Source organism: Schistocerca americana, chromosome 1, assembly GCF_021461395.2.
Source record: "Schistocerca americana isolate TAMUIC-IGC-003095 chromosome 1, iqSchAmer2.1, whole genome shotgun sequence".
Classification (NCBI taxonomy): Eukaryota; Metazoa; Arthropoda; class Insecta; order Orthoptera; family Acrididae; genus Schistocerca; species Schistocerca americana.
This window is the reverse complement of record NC_060119.1, coordinates 905,711,421-905,734,230: the sequence shown is the minus strand read 5'-3', so window position 1 is coordinate 905,734,230 and position 22,810 is coordinate 905,711,421. Positions and strand designations below refer to the sequence as shown.

The 22,810-nt window shown below is 39.0% G+C and overlaps 1 protein-coding gene across 1 annotated transcript in view; it reads left to right on the top strand.

Moving 5' to 3' along the window:
* The first annotated feature begins 3,638 nt into the window (after positions 1-3,638).
* Positions 3,639-22,810, top strand: part of LOC124595074 (sodium channel protein Nach-like) — a 176,650-nt gene continuing 157,478 nt past the window's right edge. The window contains exons 1-2 of the mRNA XM_047133659.1: positions 3,639-3,644; positions 21,720-21,826. Of these exons, the coding sequence (XP_046989615.1) occupies positions 3,639-3,644; positions 21,720-21,826 (113 nt within the window). The remainder of the gene's footprint in view (positions 3,645-21,719; positions 21,827-22,810) is intronic.

The following is a 22,810-nucleotide window of genomic DNA, read 5'->3' as shown; positions in this document are numbered from 1 at the left end:
GTAAATTGGAATATATTTAGGATTTTGATAGTTCAGATTACAATCTTCATATGCAACTGCTCGATATCTTCCCTTTTAAATAGCAATGATGTCTTACCTATTCCACTTTTAATACCTTTCTTTTCTTGGATATAACAAGTTTTTGAAATTATAAAATTTATTTTTTCTTTATTTGTCATTAAAATATTTCCTCAATATGTTTAAGCTGTTTGTCTAGATTCTTCTTCTTACATTTCTTTGCTGCATCTTTATCTGCATATGGAATAGGATCTCTATAATCATGATTCGAATATTTAAGATAATAACTGAATGAAATTGGTAAATGTTGTTTTTATTGGGATTGGTATGAGATTTTTCAGGAATTCGTTGACATGTGTTAATATCTTTTAATAAACATTCAAAATCTGCATAAATTACAAAAAGTATCCTTAATGAATTATAATAATTTTTATTTTCAATTTTTCCCCTTTTACAGATGTATCTATTTTTACTTCTTTCTGTTCTTTGCAATAGTTCCCATGATTATATAATTTATTATATAATTTTTCTTATGAATAAAAATATTTTATATATAGGTCAGAAAGATAAATTAAATGTCATTTAGAGTTGCTTGTGAACTAATTCATCTAGATACATTTTTATCCCACATTAATATGAATTACTTTCATATTTAATCAGATGAAGTTTTTCTTGTTTATTTTGTGTATGGTAAAGAGGATGTAGAAGAATTGTTTCTTCTTCTTCATTGCTTTCATGTGCATAAACATTATAAGAAATATATGATTTCTTTTGAAATTTTAGAATATGTCTTAACAGAACTGGAAAACTAATTTTCTCTTTTTCAAAAATTTCAGCTAATTGTAATCTAATATTTTGGTAATTACTAACTCTTTATGCAGGAACATTTGCTAGACATAAACCTGATTTTGTTGAATAAAGAAAAAACTTTTTATCCGTTTTTTGGCAAATCGACAAGATTGCAACCCTGAGTTGATACCAATGGTCATCACTTCTCACACCTTGTACAAAGGGACAATCATGACACCTTTCTGAGCTTCACTGACCTTCAGAGAAATTACTGTTACACTTCACTGGATTTTGTCTTGACAGCTGCGATCAGAAAATAAGTACCAAACTATAGCATTCCATTTAAAAAAACAAAGTTGAACTTCATATCTCTGACCAGCAACAAACTACCCTCATATTATGGCCCCTGTTACTTCTTTTGTCTCACAAATTTTTCAGCTCCTATCATACATAGGTGGCAATAGTTAGTGACTCAACCTGTATAAAGGGTGCTTACTACACCTTTGAATTTTATCTGTCTATGCTCCGCATCTTCATACCCAGGTATGAATATTTTAAGTTGACTGCTCAGATAATCTCTAATGTGGTTCTTGTCAAACTTGGCATGCACACTTGGCATCCTACTTAGCTGAATATTCCTTTTAATATCTGTACCCACAAAGTTCTTACAAAGTGATCCCCAAAGACTAGCTCCATAAACTATTTTCATGACCATATCAACACCTGTTATCAGTTTCATTTTAATACACAGTCTAATAAATAAATAATGAAACATCTAGAGTGGGAGGAGGGAACAAGAAGAAACTTCACAGGTTGAGAGGGTACCATTATCATCATCTACATTCATAGATTAGGTTCAAGGAATCTGATTTGTCTTCATCTCCTCAGATCCATTGTTTCCTGTTTTTGAGATATCTTCCTTCCTGCACACTGTTTACACTTTCATTCTGTTTCTGCTTATGTGTAGCCATTCTTTCAGTTATTGCAAATACTTTAAGCTCATTTTTAATATCTTCATTTCTTAGACTAACTTCTAGTTTGCATCCTTTGTCCGATCTGAGAAATTTCATTTATGATGTCACTACTCAATTTATGTATTCCTTGATTGCTGTCCAGTCGGGAGCTCCGTAAAGGTGCACTGAAATAGCCAGTGTTTTACAGAGTTTCAGTTGGGTTTTCCATCTATTTGTTTAATGGTTTATATTCATTCACAGACATCCTGAGGTCATGCACGATGAAAGGAAATGTCGCAACCCAAATAGTTAAAATTTTTAATTTGCTCTCTTATTTGTTTTGTTTACTATTTTTGATAGGATCTGCTGTTTCCCTTTTCTATAGATATTTCCGAAGTTATAATTTTTACAAATGTTCTTTAATTTTTCGCTGTAATTATTTTTCTGAAGTGGCTATTATATTACATGTGTGTGTGTGTGTGTGCATGTGTGAGTGTGTGTGTGTGTGTGTGTGTGTGTGTGTGTGTGTGTGTGTGTGTGTGTGTGCATGCGTGCTTACGTGGATGTGTTCCACATCTCCTCATAAACTACTAGACCGATACAAACTTGGTACACATATACCTTAAGCCTAGTTTGCACGACGACATTGGGTTGCGCCACTTGTTGCACGGAATGACTTGCACGCAAGTGGTTTCATATTTTACTGTAGACACAGTGACACCAGTATACACTTTAGTTTCGTAGTGTTGTGGGTCCCTGAGTCGTGTCTGAAATGAACGTTTTGGCAGCTGCACTTCACACGAGTTGTGATGGAGTTAAAGCTTGTTGCGTGGAATCGCTGCATAAGAAAAAAATAAGAAACGTGGTTCGATTCGTTTCTGGCCGAAGAAAAGACGACAGCACGGTTGCTCAGCATCCTTGGTAAAATAATTTATAACGGAAGATCCAAGAAGTTCTTTTAATTATCTTAGAATGTCACTAGAACTGTTCACAATTCTTCTAAATAGAGTTAATTTTCTGATAAGGAATAAAGGTATTGTAATGCATGAAGCACTGTCACCAGAACTGAAGTTACATATCATATTGTGTGCATTACAATCGAGAACACTCGGCATGCTATAAGATGCGGTTTTAGTTGGTGATGACGCTTTTCCATTAACACCATTAATTATCAACATTAACAGTAATAATTGTTGACATTAACAGCAATAATTATTCGAAGCAGGCAGCGTTAAGAAGAGTATGGTTTGCAAACTACTCTCTTGAAGATAGATCTGTACAGTGGCAATATTTCAAAATTCTAACATACCTGAATGGGGAGCACTGCTGCGACGTTTTAAATAGATGAATATTGAATAAAGAATGCTACTTCCTGAATTTGTATAGCCTTCCCTCCTGTCAACAATATTCTTAACAAGGAGTTGGCCAACTCGAACGATGGGATTAAGTCTTGTAGACGAGAACATTGCCACAGCTAGAATTACGTTTGCTTAATTTTTCTTTATTCTGTTGTATATGTGCTCCTAACTCAATAAATTATGCCCTGCAGCTCAGATACTGTCAAACCATGTATGTTATGATCGCACATGAAGATCTCAAAAGCAGCAATATGTTACTTATTTTTGTAATCAGCATCACTGGAATCCCACAAACACCTATGCCAAGCGTAGATATCCAAACAGCGAACATTATTCTCCGTTCTCCACTTCATATTTCAGTTTGTCTACACTCTACGAACACACGTAACCTCAAAACTCATGAAACTGGTTGTCGCCAAAGTTGGAACACGCCGAAAGTGTCTAGTTTCACCATGTGCAGTGGCCGCTAGCGCAGTTGCCTGCAACCTAGTGTGATCGTGTAACCTAGGCGACAATCACTATGAGGGTGAGAACCACCCATCTAACAAAGGGGTCGCAGTGAAAAATATCCGCAACTCGTGTCGCTTGAAGTCCCAAACTTCATTCATCTAGTATTTGTGAATGAGAGCACTTAGCGTCCTGCAACAAACTTTGCACATAAGTTCAAACATCGAAGAAAATTTTTCTCTTTCATAAGTCATGCAAAATGATGAAAGGAGAAAGGTTTATCGCTTACTACTTTTCCAGCTGTTCATGCCATAAAAACATCGCGTAAGGCAATATATTATAATTTATTACTTCTTCACTAGTAAGTGTATTCAAGACGCATTTTACAGAAAGTATCTACATATACCACCGAATCTAAATGCAAAATTATATCTTTGTACGATACATAGTTCAGGAGCTACGATGTCGTAAACAATGAGATGCGTGAGAAACTTCCCCATCATGCATGACGGTTAAATTTATTACTTCCTTTGATACTAACCATATTCGCCATAAATTTCTTGGACGGTACCTACAGAGGACGCTAAATATACCTTGAAAATTACATCATTGTACGACACATCGTTAAAGAGATATGACGTCATAAACATCAAGCATAAATGCCAGACGCTACGCTGTACTGTTGTGCATGCGCAGCTATAGATAAATACCTGGGCAATTCCGGGCTTCTGTGCTAGGAGCCTATTTGTGTTTTTTTCCTGTTTTGTTTTATGTTCCTAATTCCACTTCTTAGACTTGCCATTTACATATAAACTGAATAAAATAGGGGAAAAATTGCAAAATTGTTTAACTCCTTTGTTAGTAACAGTGCCAGTCTCATTTTGTTCTCGGTTTTTGCAACAAATTTAGTTTCATTGTATAAGCTTTTTATGGCCCTTATCAGGTGTAATATTTTTTGTAATATTGACCAGAGTTTTGTACTATCTAACCTGTCAAGTGCCTCCACCTAGTTGGAAAAAACAATGTACGTCTCATTATTTAATTCTCTTCCTGGAAGTGAATATATCACCGATTATCGTTCGACCAAATCTAAATACATCTGATCTTCAGTTAAAATTGTTTCCGCTGTTCGTATCAACGTTGCCTGGAGACAACTCGGTGTCGAGTATAGACTCCTAATGAAAGCTAACCCATGAGTGCTAGAAACAAGAATCACACAGCAAATTCGTCAAGGAAATCAAATACACTTTGGGCAGTGGTGGAGCCTGAGGATGGAGGCTGTGGGTGCCACTTTCTCTTACATAAGGCGCAGGCGGTTCATACAGATGCATGCCATGTGTGGGTGAGTACTGTCTTGCCAAAAAAATGACTTCACGATATGTTGCATGACAGGTAACACATGAGAACGACGGATGTCCGTGACATGTCGTTATGGTGTCAGTGTCCTCTCAACCAGAGGTGACCTGGATTCATACCTGATGGCTCCCCACACAGTTGTCGTTGCCCTACTCGCTGAAGATTGTCATCCGAGCTAGTGCAGAGCCATTCATCAGCAGTCGATGTTTCATGATCACGGCACAGCTCCAAACGTCTCTGTTGTTGTGCTTATGGTGCTTATGCATAGCACGGTAGTTCCTGTGCTGCCAGTCTCCAACCAGTAGTGTAGCATGGCACAGGTTGTTCCAGGCAGTCCATTAATTGTTCTCAGATGGCAAGGGCAGATGTAAAAGGGTTAAGATGTGCTCGGTGCACAGAACAGTAATCCTCCCTTGTGGTGGTCAGACGCGATCGGCCGGAACCTTGACGACCAGTACGCTTGCATGCCCTCACGTCCCCCTGCAGCCCAACATCGGGCCATTGTCACGTCCGAATGCCCCACGAATTTAGATACAGCTCGATTCGACCAGTCGACCAAATGGAGACCCACAATGAGGCAGGTTTCAGAATCTGTAATGTGCTGATTATGCTTTCTCACGTCAGTACATGCCATCTCAGTGTCGTCCACAGAGATCACTCAACCGCTGACGCTGGTAACGACCTTTATATACTCTACTAGGCCTGGTAACAACACTAAACATGAATAACACTAATGCGCTCAGGTGGCCCTTCTACGTGTCGCAGAGAATTGAAAATGTAGTCATTTACGTCCACACCAATGGTGTGTGTGTGTACGAACCGACATTGACGTGTAGCTATGTCTTTTGGGTGATTCATTTGTTTGTCAGGGAGGGTATTTATGCTTTTTAATCCAGACAGTCAAAAAATGGTTCAAATGGCTCTGAGCACTATGGGACTTAACATCTGAGTTCATCAGTCCCCTAAAACTTAGAACTACTTAAACCTAACTAACCTAAGGACATCCCACACATCCATGCCCGAGGCAGGATTCGAACCTGCGGCCGTAACAGCAGCGCGGTCCCGGAGTGAAGCGCCTAGAAGCGCTCGGCCACAACAGCCGGTCCAGACAGTCCGGTACCCGTATTCAGTGACGTTGTTATCGTCCCGCTGGATACAAAATACGAAACTTTCTACAGAAACGAAAAATTTAGAAGGATATGGCATTCAATACAGAATTTTCCGCCTGTGGTGCTGCTGTGTTATGAACATTGGCAAGTTGTGTTTCTCTGTTTCTCCTCCTTATTACTAGCACTGTATTGCTGTAATTTCTTGTCCCCTTGTTGTCCTTTCACATGTCGGCAAAACAAGGAAGTGCACTACCTTTAAGGGATACCGGCAGAATGTTCGGAAAAGTCAAGAGCATGTACTTTACAGGTGGATGACGTCGATGGAGAACTCTCGACGACGTCGGAGGGTGGCAAAGGAAGCGTGGGCGGCGTCATCCAACGTCAATGCAGAGGAAGAGGTCTGGCAACACTTTCTTAAATATGTGACATAATTTTTTATTTCTTATTAATTCTATTGTTGTTTTATTTAAAAATAAATGTATTTATGCAGACACTTACAAAATTTCGCAACAGTTCACAAATGTATTTTTCAGATCGAGACAGGATTCCGCACGATCTTCTACTGCATTGAGAGAATAATTCACCTAAGAAGTAAATACCGTTAACTTAGTACTACAGCATACTTTTTGCCATCCACAGTACAGGGGATAATAACAGTAGTTTGATGAGCTGAATTACGGTAATGACGACAGGATTTTTTGGATGCACAGTGTCGAGAGCCTCAGACCCCAAACTTTAATATGATAGAGTCTGATTAAAATGACTACAAGTTTAAAAATTGATGGAATTAATATACAATACTTGCTCCCGAACTCACACTCACACGCACAGACACACACACACACACACAAACACACACACACACACACACACACACACACACACACACACACACACGCAGACACACACAGACATGACATAACAGCAGTAGTTTTATTCATCAGTGAATCAATACTACAAGGCTTTTAGACATATAGTATTATCCCTCGCAATATCAACGTGTTTGTCGTAACTTATATTGCAGAAGGAGGGGAACATTGCACCTATAAAAAAGTTAATTGTTGTTGACTAATATTAACAGCAGACTTTTTAAAGAGGCATTGATATGTAAGTAGGATCCAGAATTTGAAAATATCGCTTAGTGCACTCTCAGTGATGCCAGCACACTTTTCATTAACATGCACTATGAAGCTTTGGGGGTGGGAGGAAAGGAGGAGGGCGGGTATACTGTGTGACCAACAAAAAAAAAATTTAAAAACACAGATTTCCTTAATTATTGTTGACTTTCATCCATAACATACTTTTTAAAGAGGCATCGTGTGTAAGTAGGATCCTGAACCTGAAAATATTGATATTAAATTCACTGTGAATAGTCGTTTATAGGCTACTACTGAGACTTCAATTTGTAGGTTAAGTTTAACTGAAAAATTTAAAATGTTTATGGTATCTGGTAAAATACTTTATCAAAAACTACAAATGGGACAGGGTTGAGGTCAGAGATGGTTCCACACACGGGGACAGATCTGGCTACAGGACTACCTCAACATGATGCAGGCACTTCATTGATGCGCCATGTGTGGTCGTGCATTGTCCTGTTGAAAAATGGCACCACAACATTGTCGTATGAGAGTTAACAAATGAGGACACATGATGTCCATGGGATATAGTTACGCCATCATAGTAAAAGGTAAGGAATGAGAAGATTCTGTGCTGAATCGGAGAAGAAAGGAATATGTGGAAAACACTGACACGGAGAAGGGACAGGATGATAGGCCATCTGTTAAGACATCAGGGACTTACTTCAATGGTACTAGAGGGAGCTGTAGAGGGCAAAAACCGTAGAGGAAAACAGAGATCGGAATACATCCAGCAGATAATTGAGGATGTAGATTGCAAGTGCTACTCTGAGATGAAGAGGTTGGCACAGGAGAGAAATTCGTGGCGGGCCGCATCAAACCAGTCAGAAGACTGACAACTCAAAACGAAATAGAAGTATCCCCGACCTCACTACTAGACTTGACCTGAAGTCAGATCCAATGGGTCCAACGGCATTATAATAAGAGTGACACATCGGAAGGATAAGACCTCAATTCAGGTCGCCATCGTACTCACCAAAGATGGGCGCCCGGAGCGTGCAGAACCACGATTCTTCTCTAAACGCAGTGAGACGATATCCATCAAGAGCCCATGCTGCCCGGTCGTGGCATCACTCCAGACGCAGCCGTTTGTATTGCAAGTTTAACGAAAACCTATGCATGGGACAGTATTTTGGTTGTCAGGCTATTATTAGACTCTGACTAATGGTTCGGGATGATATAGAATGTTGCAGGGTCCCCTAGAACTTAGAACTACTTAAACCTAACTAACCTAAGGACATCACACACATCCGTGCCCGAGGCAAGATTCGAAACTGCGACCGTAACAGCGGCGCGGTTCCGGACTGAAGCGCCTAGAACCACTCGGCTACAGCGGCCGGCATGTTGCAGCGGATCCGTTACTTGTTCTAAGATGGTAGACGCAGATGTAAGGAAGTTACAATGACCTTGGTGCACAGTACGGCGATCCTCCCTTGTGGAGAACTGACGTAATCGTCTGGAACCTTGATGAGTAGACTGCTCTTTCATTCCCATGTAGCCCAACATCGAACCACAAATTTTCTTATGCACTGTTCGACCGCCCCCCTAAATGAGACCCACATTGAAGTCTCTTTGGAACTGTATCAGGTGCCGACAACGCTGTCTCCCACGAGAATGCAGCATCTCAGTGTCCTTCACAGTGATTATTCAATGTCTGCAGATGTTCACGACCCTTTTAAAACCTACGATATATGGTAACAACAGTAATGCATTCTGGTGACCGTTCTACCTGCCAGAGACAACTGCAACTAGAATTGTGTGATTGTGTGCACGTGTGCGAAGATGCATTGAAATCCGACTGTCTTCTGGATGCTGCACTATTTTTTAGGTAGTGTAAAATGAGAAACACTGACAAACGAATTCTGCAGAAATTTAGATGTACAGGGCATAAATGGATGCACCCAAACGACGATGATGCATTTCTTTGTAGTAAAGTGGTCTGACAACGAGAAAGGTCACGTGACGCTACGACCTAGCGACGTTTCATTACTCCTGTACCAGTACCTGTGAACAACATCATGTGTAATATATCGAAGAATATGCACGGACGATATAAAGCGTAGAAAGGCCGTGCTGGCAGGGACAGCGGATAAAGCCCTGGGAGGAATGGAAGGGCTGTAGGTGGAATGCGCACACCGCGACCTATCGGCCTGTGCCAGCAGCAGCCGCCAGCAGCGCCGGCACTGCGTCGCCCGAGGGCAGCGGCGCGGTAAGGCGCTTTAGCGGCCCGCCTGGGTTGGGGGCAGCCATTGTCCCTGGCTCTGCAGCTCACCAGATCACCGTAAGCCGGCAGCGCCAGCCCGCCTCACACCCACCTCTCTTTTTGTCTCTACATGCAAACCTGCTCATGGCCCGCTGCCACTGGTCGCTACCCATTCCCGATCACGTCGAAGCGGCGTTGAATGAGAGTTCAGGTGTCAGGTGTTTGTTGTCAGTGCTCTGTTTCGACTCATTTGTGTGGACTTTTTTTGTGTGTGTGGTACAATTAGAATGGGAAATGTGATTTTTAGGCTTTTACAGGGTGAAAAGTGTTTAAATCGACAAACTCTGGGAGATTGTAGGAGACATAAAAAACAAATATTTTTCCCTAATGTCATTTTTTCCTACGGGGGTTATTTAACCTTCTGTCGGGCGCGGTGTTTGTCGCAGCGAGATCGTGCGCGGTGTATCAAATTGATCACACCGTTTATTCACGTGATCATTATTAAATTCTGTTCACGAAACATATTATAAGTGCCAAATATATTTAAAGAAAGACAAAGATGACATACGAGCACAACTGCGGTAGAAATATTCATCATTCTGATTTCTTATCGTCAATGTTGGGCTTTAGTAACAAATGATAAAAACGTCGCTTTTTCATTTGCTTCTTTATTATATTTCACTAATAAAACACATAACAAACGACAATTATCTTTACAGAAAGGCTATTATGACACTGGAGCAAAACAACAATGATATTACAACTCATTCATTTGTTTCATCGTCACTTTTTGACTGTGGTAACAAATGCGGAATTTTTCCGCATTCATAGCAAAAAGGTTCAATGTGTATCAAACAGATAGGCTTCTGACACATTTTGCAACAATATTTTGTCAGTCTTTTTTTTCTGTGCAGGTATTACACCTTTTCCTCTTGATCCCAGTCCCTTGTTCTTCGTTTCTGCTTGTGTCTTCTGCTTCTTCCTTACACGTTGGCCTATAGTGTTGTAGCTGCAGTTGAAGATCTCTGTGAATTCCTGAGGTGTCCAAGCATCTACGAACCAAGAGAGGTAGAACTAACGCATGTGAGAGTTCCTTCAGGAATCCTTTTCTTCGGATAAAATTCTCGTTGTTGCCATAGTAAATTACTTGTGAATTGATTCCACTCATATTGATCATTGCAAAAAATATGACCATGGGCCAACGGCACACATTTCTTGCTACGTTGTATGAAGCGGTCAAATTATCTGTAGTGTCGACTCCACCTTTGACGGTATTGTAAAATGTTACAATAGATGGCTTCTGTTTATCTCCAGTGTCAGCATCTACCGAATTATCTTCATGCAAACTTGATGCCAAGATAACACACTTCCCCTTTTTAGAACGTAGGAAACTCGAGTACAGCCTTTCTTGAAGCCAAAAAGTGAACTATGGATAGCCCTGCCTTTATTGGTAGCAAATTCCAGAGGAATCTCACGCTTGTTTTTCTTCATCGTCCCAACAAAAGAAAGATTTTTTCTTCTTAGCTCTTCTATCGAACCAATACTAGTAAACCAATTGTCCGCTGTCACATTTCGACCTGACTGATAAATTGGTTCACATAGTCGCAGATCAACATCTGAAGGTTTATTGCTAACGTGGTACAATCCTTCTGGCTGCAGCCCAGCGTATATTTCCAGATTATAGATATAAAATACTTGGGAATCCACAAGAGCATAAATCTTAATTCCATATTTGTTTGGTTTGGTAGGTATGTATTGGCGAAAACTGCATCTTCCACGGAATCCTTCAAGTTTCTCATCTACTGTAACGTTTTCTCCGAGGGTGTAGGATTTCTGGCAATTCTGTACAAACAGAGAAAATATTTCCCGATTCGCTGTTATCTTCTCTAATTTTCTCCTTTCATCGCGAGTCACACGATTGTCAAATCTAAGGCACTGCATGATGAACTTGAAACGTTTTATGTTCATAACGAGATGAAATTTTTTAATTCCATCCCCATCACTTCCCCACAGATCTTCTAAGCTTTGTCTGTTACTTTTGTTAACACCAGCCAAAAACAGAAGACCAATGAAAGTTTTTAATTCAATAATATGTATAGGTTTTATGTCTCTCTCTCGCTGAAAAGAAGCTTTGATGCTCTCAATATACTGATTGGTATACAGAACTATAATGGACAAAATGTCGTCACCTATGAGGCAATTCCAACATTCCAAAGGCGTTCTCAATACTTTCGCCACACCTATAGGACCAGGTAACTTTCGAATAATATTGTGGGCCCTGAAACATACTCTCTGCGATGGTAGAACTTTATTCCATTTTGTCTCTTTGTCCCTTCCAGTATAATAATGCTGGGTTTCTTAAAGTACTTCCTCGTCGTTTTCACTGTCGTTTTCCTCTGTTTCTGAATCTTCCTGCCGAACTTCAACTGCGTCATCACACTCTGTCTACTTCATCTTCAAAATCCTCTTGAACTTCATAATTATCCTCTTCGAACAACATTTTTTGTATTTCTGCAACATGATTTGGGTCAAGGAGGTTGTACGTCTTACTGTAGCCTGCCATGATCAAGTGTCTCACACCTAAAATGATAAAATTCCTATAAAATAACGCAGTCAGGTGCAGTGTATCAATTTGATACCTGATACTCAAACATTCTTAACTGACGATTAAACGTTCCAAAAAGAAAATAACTGCATTACACATTGTATATTAACATTGTACTACTTACTAAGTTATGTTGATAACCAAAGAAATGAATTGTTGAAATGCAACACGAACGGGCGCAGTGTATGAAACTGATCAATCAGCACATATATCAACAACAGAGCAGTCGTATCGACACTGAAGCACACAACAATGACAAGCGTTCGGAAAAGGCGACTAGGCGTTGACAAATAATTTACAGTAAACTTCGAGGTGTATCAATTTGAACAGCCGCGCCCGACGTAAGGTTAAACCGTTGGAGGCCGTATTACGCTCTTCAGTTGATAGAGGCCGTATTACGATCTTCAGTAGTTAGAGGGCGTATTACGCTTTTCAGTTGTAGGCAACTGCTGTCCACCAGTGTAGTAGTGCATTGTCTCTGTTTACTAATGGAGCGATGCACCTGGAGTGAGTACACTGATATGGTTGGTGAGTACTACATAGCTCACCACAACGGACGAGCTGCACAGCGGGTTTATCAACAACAATATCCTCATCGCCGTATCCCACATCATACGACCTTTGATGCTGTGTACCAACGTCTGCGTGAGACCAGGTCATTTAGCAGATTGCCTGGACAGGGATGCCGTCGCACGGTAAGAACGCTACAATTTGAGGAAGCCGTTTTGCAGCATGTGGAGCGGGATCCTTCAATCAGCACTCGTGCAATTGCACGTCACATGGGGACGAATCAGACGAATGTAAGAACAGTCCTTCGAGAGCAATTGTTACGTCCATTTCACTTACAGCGTGTCTACAACCTGGAACCAGTTGATTATCCACCCAGAGCACAGTTTTCGCAGTGGTACCTGGAACAGTATGAAATGCATCCTACATTTCAATCCTCTGTGTTGTTTACCGATGAAGCAACGTTCGGGTGTGATGGAGTCTTCAATATGGGATGGCTCTGAACACTATCGGACTTAACATCTGAGGTCATCAGTCCCCTAGAACTTAGAAGTACTTAAACCTAACTAACCTAAGGACATCACACACCCATGCCCGAGGCAGGATTCGAACTTGCGATCGTAGCGGTCGCGCGGTTCCAGACTGAAGCGTCTAGAACCGCTCGTCCACTACGGCCGGCGGAGTCTTCAACATGCACAATTCGCATGTTTGGAGTCAGGATAATCCACATGCCACATTTTCTAGCTCTCATCGAGTGCGTTCTTCGTTAATGTGTGGGTCGGTGTTGTTGTAGACTGTTTAATTGGGCCGTATCTGCTACCTAATTGTTGTCTCTTGGTCATAAAAAATGGAAAAGTGCTTGTTGGTTTAATTAATTTGCCGCCAGAGAAATCTTCCTCTACCGGGTGAAATACTCCTCATAGGAAAAAATGACATTAGGGAAAAATATTTGTTTTGATGTCCCCTACAACCTCCCAGAGTTTGTCGGTTTAAATACTTTTCACCCTGTGTAGTAGTACAGTGTATGTAATATAGGATACCACAACCATGTTTTTTACTAGAATTGATTAATTTTTTTTCAAATGGACACTATGTATGTGTCATTTTGACGAAATCCTAGAAAGTGCAGAAATCCATCTAATGATATAACTGAAAAGAACGTTATGAAGTTAATGTTATTACTGTTATTATCATTGTTTTAGCTACCTAGTGACCATGTGACAGTTACAGTTCCTTCTCATTTGCCCTTCTCTTTTTCTGGAAAATGCTTTAATCTGTACAGCATGTCTCTCTCTTCTTTCTTCAGACCACTTCCCATCTTTTTGCTTACTGTTTCTGCCTTGGGAACCTCGAAAATTTATCGCTTGCCTTCTGAAAATGTCTCATTCTGTTTGCTTCTTCTGGTTTTGTGTTCTGTATTTCTATATCTCTGTTAAATTATTGGATCCATGTTGTCGTTAATTTCTTTCTGAGAGATCTCCTAAATTTTTTTTTGACATCCTATTGTCATTTATAGTCATAAATGTCCAAAAAATATCAGTATTCTTACTGTTTCTGTTAATTTCTCTATATTTTGGTTATTGATGTATTTCCTCATTGTTTCTTAACTTTTGCAGAGCAGTGTCTTTGTCTGATTAAAAACGTAATTATTTTTAGTAGGAAACACATAATAAAATGAAGTGTATTAAACAATGCCTTGAGTCACTAATATTTTTTTTATTACACTGCACTATACATTCCATACATCGCAGGCCCACCTTCAGGTGTATCTAGGTACAGTACGACACCAGTAATCCGAGCTGTAACTGTTTGAACTACCAGTTATCTTAATCGCTTTGACGAAAATTAATATTTTACTGTATAACTGAAAGTAATGGTTTTGTTCGATAGTTATTACGGTATACAGTACACCGTATGTTTCGTTATAGTTCTAAAATCAGTTCACAACGAATCTATTAGCAAACAAAATCTTCCAGTGGTTAATCAATACAATACGCGCACTGTTGTACGCACAATACATACATTGTTTTGTTTGTGCTGCCTACGTTCCGTCTTCCGTGTCTCTTGTTTTGTGCGTGGGGAACATCAAAAATTTCAGAATAAAAAAAGTCTTTAGTTTTAAACTTCGAGTCTGTCCTCGAGAATGAAGACGTAAGCAATGGCTCACTGACAACAGAATTTAGTGGTGAAAACCTATCAGCAGACCCAAGAGCAGTGGAATATTTATTGAAAAATTCGAAATTTAAGCAGAATCATATGATTCTGAGTTTCTATACAACAGAGATAAGACAAGCCTAATTTGAAAGTCTTTACCTGAAAAGACTTTAGCTTTTGAAAGAGAAACTGTAAAGACCGTATTAACACGCTGAAATGTGCTAACTCTATAGCAAACCACAAAATACCTCTAAGCTAAAACTTATAAGCTTTCAAAAATGTTAAAAACTTCCCATCTTTTTCGAGAACCAACCAAAGGCCTGGGTGATAGCTGCTTTGTTTTGCAAATGGTATGATTCAATATTCAAACCTGAAGTAAAAAAAAAAAAAAATCAGTATTCTTTTCCTGCCGCCAAACGTAAATAGTTTGCTGCTATCAATGGACCAGTCGGTTGTCGAAACTATGAAGCGACAATAAAGAAGACAACCGTTGAGGAAGCTTTGAAAATGAAGAGGAGATGGAAATTAAGAAGGCATTGCGAATCATCACCAAAAATTAGATTTAAAAGACTGCTCTTACATGGCGCCAGGAGCATAGAAGTTGGTGAAGACAACCACTTTGAAAGTACTTGGACTAAATTGAAAGGGGTTTCAACCAAGGATGAGGTACAGAAGAAGATGAAAAGAAGAAGCGTGAAAAGGAAGAGGAAGAAAGAGAAGCGAAAGGTGACGAACTGACCCTATATGTAGGTACAGTACGGTACACAACCTAAACAACAATATTTCTTAGTTATTAAATTAATATTACAGTAGTAGATGTATACAAATTTGGCTTTTTTTCTTTTTTCTTAGAAATGACTTGTTTACATCATTTCTGCAATTATTCGGATATTTGATTATACGGATAGAGTCTCGTCTCGAGTCATTCACGTAATTGGAGTTCTACTGTAATTTGATTAATTCTCTTGCTCTTAAGTGAGGTAACCCTTCAGAATAGTGCATTCTTGTTAGTAAAAGGATGAATGTTAAATTTGGAAATTATGAAACAAGAAAAGGAATGAAAACGAGAATAACTGAAAATCCGCTCAAGTTGAGTAGAACATTCTTGTATATTATAACTTAATGCTGATAATTATGTATCATAACACAACATCACTTCGTTCAAGCCTTTCATGCTTATCTATAGATGTAAACAGTTCACACATACGATATAAGACAGAGTTCATAATGATGTGGGACACACAGGACTCGGTTTTGCGGAAGGGGGGGGGGGGGGGGCTCTGAGCACTATGGGACTTTAGTATCTAAGGTCGTGAGACCCCTAGAACTTAGAACTACTTAAACCTAAGTAACCTAAGGACATCACACACATCCATGCCCGAGGCAGGATTCCAACCTGCGACCGTAGTGGTTGCGCGGTTCCAGACTCTTCGGGAAAAGGACTTAATTTTTAATGGGAGTTGAAAGTACAGCCAAAGCTTTGATATATTCTGAACTTTGATAATGTACACGTTCACTGCTAGTCTTAACACAATCGTGCACAGAACCTATCTTTCTAGTTAGCAATTTATGGTAACGTTTCTCCCTGAATCTGAACAGCTACTAAGAATGGAGTGTTCTTAAATGAAAATGCTGGCCATACTAGTAAGTTTATCGATGTCTAATGCGCTTAAGTTTTTAGTCACCGATCTGCTCAATGTGCCACGTAGAATTACTGTCTTTCTCATACACAAAAGTACTTAAAAATCAGTAATTTCTATAAAAAACACACTGGAATAGATATGCCTTCACTTTAAAACACTTTAAGAAAATGTGATGACGATGATGTCCCATACTTCTTTACAGAGCGTAGGGGAACGACGCGGGAGAACCGCGCCGCCTTACTAGGCAAGGTCCTAGTGGAGGTGGTTTGCCATTGCCTCCCTCCGACCGTAATGGGGGTGAATGATGATGATGAAGACGACACAACAACACCCAGTCATCTCGAGACAGGAAAAATCCATGACCCCGCCGGGAATCGAACCCGGGACGCCGTGCTCGGTAAGCGAGAACGCTGCCGCGAGACCACGAGCAACTAAAATCGGCAAATTATAACTTCCTTCGGAGCTTATGCTACACACAACCGTACCATTGAAAGTCTGGGCTCCGACTACTTTAGACTACTGTAAGCATTCTATATCTCCAAGAGAAAAGATACTCCAAGAGAAGATACTCCGCTCTGATTGGTCAGTTTTCTTTAAGGCCAATAGAAAACCATTATTCTCCCGCGTTAGCCCGCGCTTTTCATGACTAACAAATCAACAAATAACACACTTTCGAACTGTACTTTTCCCCGAAATAATTATTTAACATTCTGATATTTTGTTTATTCTTTACGTTATTAACTATCTTCATTAGTACTATCTTCATTAGTACTCGAATTAGCTTTCCTTTTACCATAAACTTACTTAACATAAGATACAAAATTCCTTGTCGTCTGCATTGACACCATCTTAAAACTGTCTCACACTAGTTTGAACAGCGTTCATCAGTAGAACAATGATCTACGTATTTATTTTAGACCACATTCACGCATCATTCACACTACTAAAAACAGCTACAAAACAGTACAAACAAAAATAAACAAAAACGTCTTCAAGAAATAAATATAGCAATTCACGAAAACATTCTCTTGGCCTGTTTCTTGAATGTCTCTGTGCACTGCTGGACTCTGGTGGTCAAAATTCTTAACTACATTATAGTTTTTTTTGTTTAGTCCTGTCTGCTACTGTCCTCTAGCAGATGAAAATTAGAACTGCGTTCTCGATTGAACCCGCTTCAGACCATCTATCACTGTGCACGCATGAGTCATTCTCCCGATACACAGGCTCTAAACCGGAGGGATACAAGGCGCCACGCCTCACTATCAGTTGTTGGAACTCTGTTAACGACAAGTTTCTTCTGGTGTAAAATCTATTTCAGTCTTACTCAGAATTTTGTTGAAAAATTTATGCTCAGAATTCTGAATAAATTTGAAATTGATTTTACACCAGATGAAACTGCCTTGTTGGAAAAAGGACTTAATACAATGTTATGCCTAACCTGTAAGATAAAAATGTTGTAGAAAGTATGACTGTAGATCTTAAAATAGGCTTTAACAGCGTCAAAGTAGACGCTTCTCGACAAACGAGGGTAGCTCACGATGTACATCGTATTTTTGAGAAACATGCAGTTAAAAACTCCTGTCAATATGATTGCAATAAGAAATTGATTAAAATTATTAATGTCAAGCTAGAAGAAAACAATGCCCTTATAATGAAGTCTGACAAAGGGAATACTGTAATCCTTGCTACTCAGAACTAAAGACTAAGTCTAAAAGCCGAGAATAATGTTTCGGAGGTAAATGAGGATTCGACCTCCTGATACAAAAAGAAATTAGGCTTGCCGTTAACAGCGCTACGCTATTGGTTAAACCATTTCATAGAAAACAGCTTATTGAAATGAATCCACAAACCACAAAATTGCGTTCCCAGCTTAAAGTACGAAAAAGTCACCATCCGATACGTTCGATTGTGAATAGTATGAACATGAAAAAATTAAGAAATACTTTGTTTTTCGAAATAGTTATTCTGTTGTCAATAATCAAAATCTAATCACTAAAATCGAAGATCTGCAGCGTGACCAAGATACTAGATTGTTTTCATTAGATATTACGAACCTGTTCAAAAACCTTTGACATCATTGAAAACAATCTACCTATTTTTTTTAAAAAAAAAGATATTTCTGGTGAGCAAACCAATGACCTAATTCGTTTTCTAACAATAGTAATAAAATACAACTATTTTGTTTTCAGTGGCAAACTATACCATCAGCCTGACGGTCTGACAATGGGTAACCCACCGGCAGGCATCTTGGCCGATACTTTCATTAATTCGCTGGAAGAAAAATTCTTCAATAATTTTTCAGCTGCTGATCTGGATATCTGGTCTTATGATCGGTGCGTAAATAACATTTCTATCACATTCGGTGGTTCGCGGGAAGGAATTCAACATTTGTTTGAAATTTTTAACAGGCTTCATGAAAACATCAACTTCACTTATAAATTAGAAAATAACGACTAGGACTTCAGTATTGCTATTGATGACGACAGACTGTCTTTCGGTATTTTTCGAAAATCCACTAATATAGATCAAATTGTGCCCGCTAATTCAGTGCATCCTCATTCCCGTAAGAAAGTATTTTTCCATTCAGTCGTTCATCTAGCAGTTTCTGTATCTTTGTCATCCGTCAAGCTTAATGAAGAGATAAATATTATGAAAACTATTGCAGTTAATAACGGCTGTGATTCCATGTTACTTGACAAGATCTTCAAAGTTAAAACTGACATAAAAGTGAGTAATTTAGGCAGCAGTGTTATTTCTGACAGTAACGAGTACAAACATGTTTTCTCGATTCCATTTTTAGGCCCTGTTTCGTGTAAAATTCTTCGTCTTTTGATTAAAAAAATGTGGATTCAAAGTTACCTTTTCCACTAAGAATAACTTGCAAAAAAATCTCATTCAAAATCTCAAATCTCCATTCGCTCCTATAAACAATTCATGAGTGTATAAAATCACTTGTGACACGTGTCCCGTTTAGTACGTAGGACAAACCGGAAAAATTTTTAGCGTCAGGTACAACGAACATTTATTGGGAAAAAGAGGCACTAACACACACAATTCCACTTCTGCTGATCAGATGCTAATTTCCAGACGCAAACCGAAATGGGTTGAAGAAATTTCAATTTTACTTAAAGAAAAGAAAGATCATAATCTCGAAGTGCTCGAAGAGCTGGACATTTTCAAGCATATTTTAAAGAGCAGTGGCCTCATCTTCAATGAACAGAAGCAACTGCATAACAAAAGTTTTTTCGATGGTTTTAATCCACTGCTCGCGGAATCTTGAATTCTCTATTTCTAACTATATTTTCATGTGTCTGGTTCCGAAATATTTTCTTCGAATCTCATAGACGTGTGCCAGTGTGCTACTAAAGTTACCTTGATGCAGATATTTTTTGGCTTGTACAGCTGTTTGTATAATTTTTCTATTTATTCTGTCCTCTACGTAATAGTAATTTCTGTAAAGCCTAATAGATGGCTCCGAGTTCTTCTTGGCTACTGTGTATTTTCAAAAATGTGTTAAGATCTCTACCTTTGTATTTTGTTTTTAAAAACAACTGTCGTTTTCAATTACTTCTGTTACAATGTTTCAAATGGTCACATGCCATTCACGGCCTATAGGTGGCGCAGCTTGTATTGTTCTCGTGGCAGTGATGTAAGCCACTCGGCCAACCAGTCTGACGTTGTTCCTTGCTAGGCACACGAGGCAAAGCCTGGAAAGTGTTTTATTTTATTTTTGACTTGAGGGTAGCTGCTCCAAATTCTGACTATTGGTTCCTCGCAATGTAATTTTATTTAAGTAACCGTTATACGGCATGACAATTGTCATCTCGGTTAACGCGTTTTTTGTCGTGCTTAATTTACTATGTATCATTTTATAGGGTTTTTCAAAGGTTCATTCTGATGAAGACACCCGCAGTAGGTGTCGAAACCTAGGTAAATTTACCAAACAATTATTTGCAACCAGTTGGCTGTGTAAACTTATGTTCAGAATGAAACGTTCATTTCATGCTTGGTCAAACAGAACGCATCTAATGAATGGTTTGCTCATCAAATGTCACTCCTGACCAGTAGCGTTTAACACCCAGTAAACTCAACTCTTTGTGGATGCAGGTGATTTCTATCCATCACCGTCTGTACCATTCGATTGGAACTGATGCAATCTACTATAACTATCAACATGTGTCGTCTTGGATACAGTCTAAATCTTTTACTTCCGATTTTGCCTTTGAAAATTTTTCTGACTGTGCGGCTGGTCCCGGCGGAGGTTCGAGTCCTCCCTCGGGCATGGGTGTGTGTGTTTGTCCTTAGGATAATTTAGGTTAAGTAGTGTGTAAGCTTAGGGACTAATGGCCTTAGCAGTTAAGTCCCATAATTAAAAAAAAATTCTGCTAGTCCCCACGACTTATTAAATATGTAATCAACCGTGTTTGCTTTGGGTCCTTTCGTTAATTCTTAATTAATTTGCATATTGGATTTTCTTCTACTTATTTCCGTAACTTTTCTCCATACCTAATCCTTCAACTTTCCTTTCCTGTTTCTCCAGATTTCATGCGCTCCAACAGAACTTAGTAAATGTCTTGATAAAATCTTCCAAAGTCATTTATTCGTCAACTTATTTCTGTCACGGTGTGTGGTCATTGCTATTCCTTTGTCATTAATTACGGTACTGCCTTAGTAGCAGAATATATTCACTGATTTTAGAGTTATATTGAGATAGAAACTATTTGACGTTTACTCTCACTTTGCTACCAGATCTATGGATTTATGCACCTTCCTTTTCATACTGCTTAAGTTTATCCGTAGCTTATGAGGAACACATCAGTTGTCCTTTACATGAAACATTTTCTCAATCTGTAATATTAGGGGTTAATAAGATCCAGTTCGATGCATTTAAGATTTATTTCTATTGTCCCATTTCATTTCTAGTGTTCTTTCTATAAACAAATTACAAAAAACAAGTATGAGAGGTGCCACCTCATCAGCGGCATCTTATTTTAGCGTTTTTCTTAACACTATTAATATTTACATTGTGGTTTTTGTGTAAATTGAGAATCAGTTTTTGTTTCATACTATTTTTTGATCATTTCTCTAGTCTTCCTATCACTCTACCAAAAATCTTTTCTAGGTTATCGAATGCTGAGTATTCGATTTTGTTTATGCAAATTCTTATTCTTAAATTTTTCCTAGTGCTCAAGTAGCTACTCTTTTTGTTTTATTTCTTTAGGTTCAAACTATATGAGTATCAATTGTACTGAACGGGAACCATTCTGTTACTAGTTGCCAATAGATCTGCGTACATCGTGACATGGCGTGTGGCAGATCCTCTTCCTCATAATCATTCAATTAGATTTCCACACACTTGCTCATACTTAAGTTCCCGCCTGTCGATGCAAACTGTTCAACCCGCACTGCTTTGAAGAGAGACACTTGCTGTGCTGTTACAGAGCCGTGACCGCAGCCCGTGCCCCACGGCACTGACGGACTACCTGCGCCACTGCAGCATGCACGGCGTCCGCTACATCGTCGAAGAAGGCCGCCATTGGTCTGAGAGGTGAGAAGGTGTTCTTTACATACGCTCTGGCTGCAACAGAATTTCTGTCATCTCCTTTCTGTGACACATTGTACTTTGTTGCTTAACCCCGACGACTGGATCTAAAGTGCGTACGCTCGAAGGCATTTCCCCTATTTAGTGCTTCATTTAAATATTACTTAATACTCTGACACTAAGAGGGAAATCTCTCTGCTTATAGCTTTCATACGCCTTCTAGCGAATTGATAGTTACAGTTCGAGACAAAGGAAATGAAACAGTGTTTTCATATGCCATCGACAGTGTCCACGAAGCAAAATTCAGAAATGCAGTTTCTGCACGAGGACAAGAAGAGGAAATATGTATATTCATTGACTGATAGTGATCTAAGGTCCCGACTATCTTGCAGATAATGAGAGTCAAAATTCTGGTCACCTGAGTATATCCAACAACTGAGGTGGCCGGTATGGTTAACGACACTGAACATTGATTTTGAATGACGTGAAAACATTCGGGAAATATGATGGTCATAATGATGCTCTTTTTCGACGTTTGTTTTTATTTGAACTTTAAAAGGTAAATCTTAGAAAAACTACAATCTTAGTAAGACAGAACAGTCGGGACCCGAATTTATCTGTATAAAAATAAAAGCGCTCTCACTTGCTATGTATGACAAATGAGTAAAGAAATGGAAGTAGCACCACGTTTATCAAATGGACATAAATACAGTTCATATTGTCTTGGAAAGCAAGAACTGTTTTAGTAGCAATGAGACATGCCACATGATACCGTAAATTGAAAATTAAATTTCTAGAATCCGTAAAATGTTTTCCAATTAATTGCACGTGAAAATTTATTTTCATCAGTCTTCAAGATGGCTCGAATAACTTCATATAATTATTTTATTTGCTGGTAACTCTGATGGTAGAAAGTAGGCTTTTATGCTTTGTTTTAGTAGAACATAAATCTTTTTCACACTATTTCGTCACATTGTATCACGAAAGCCA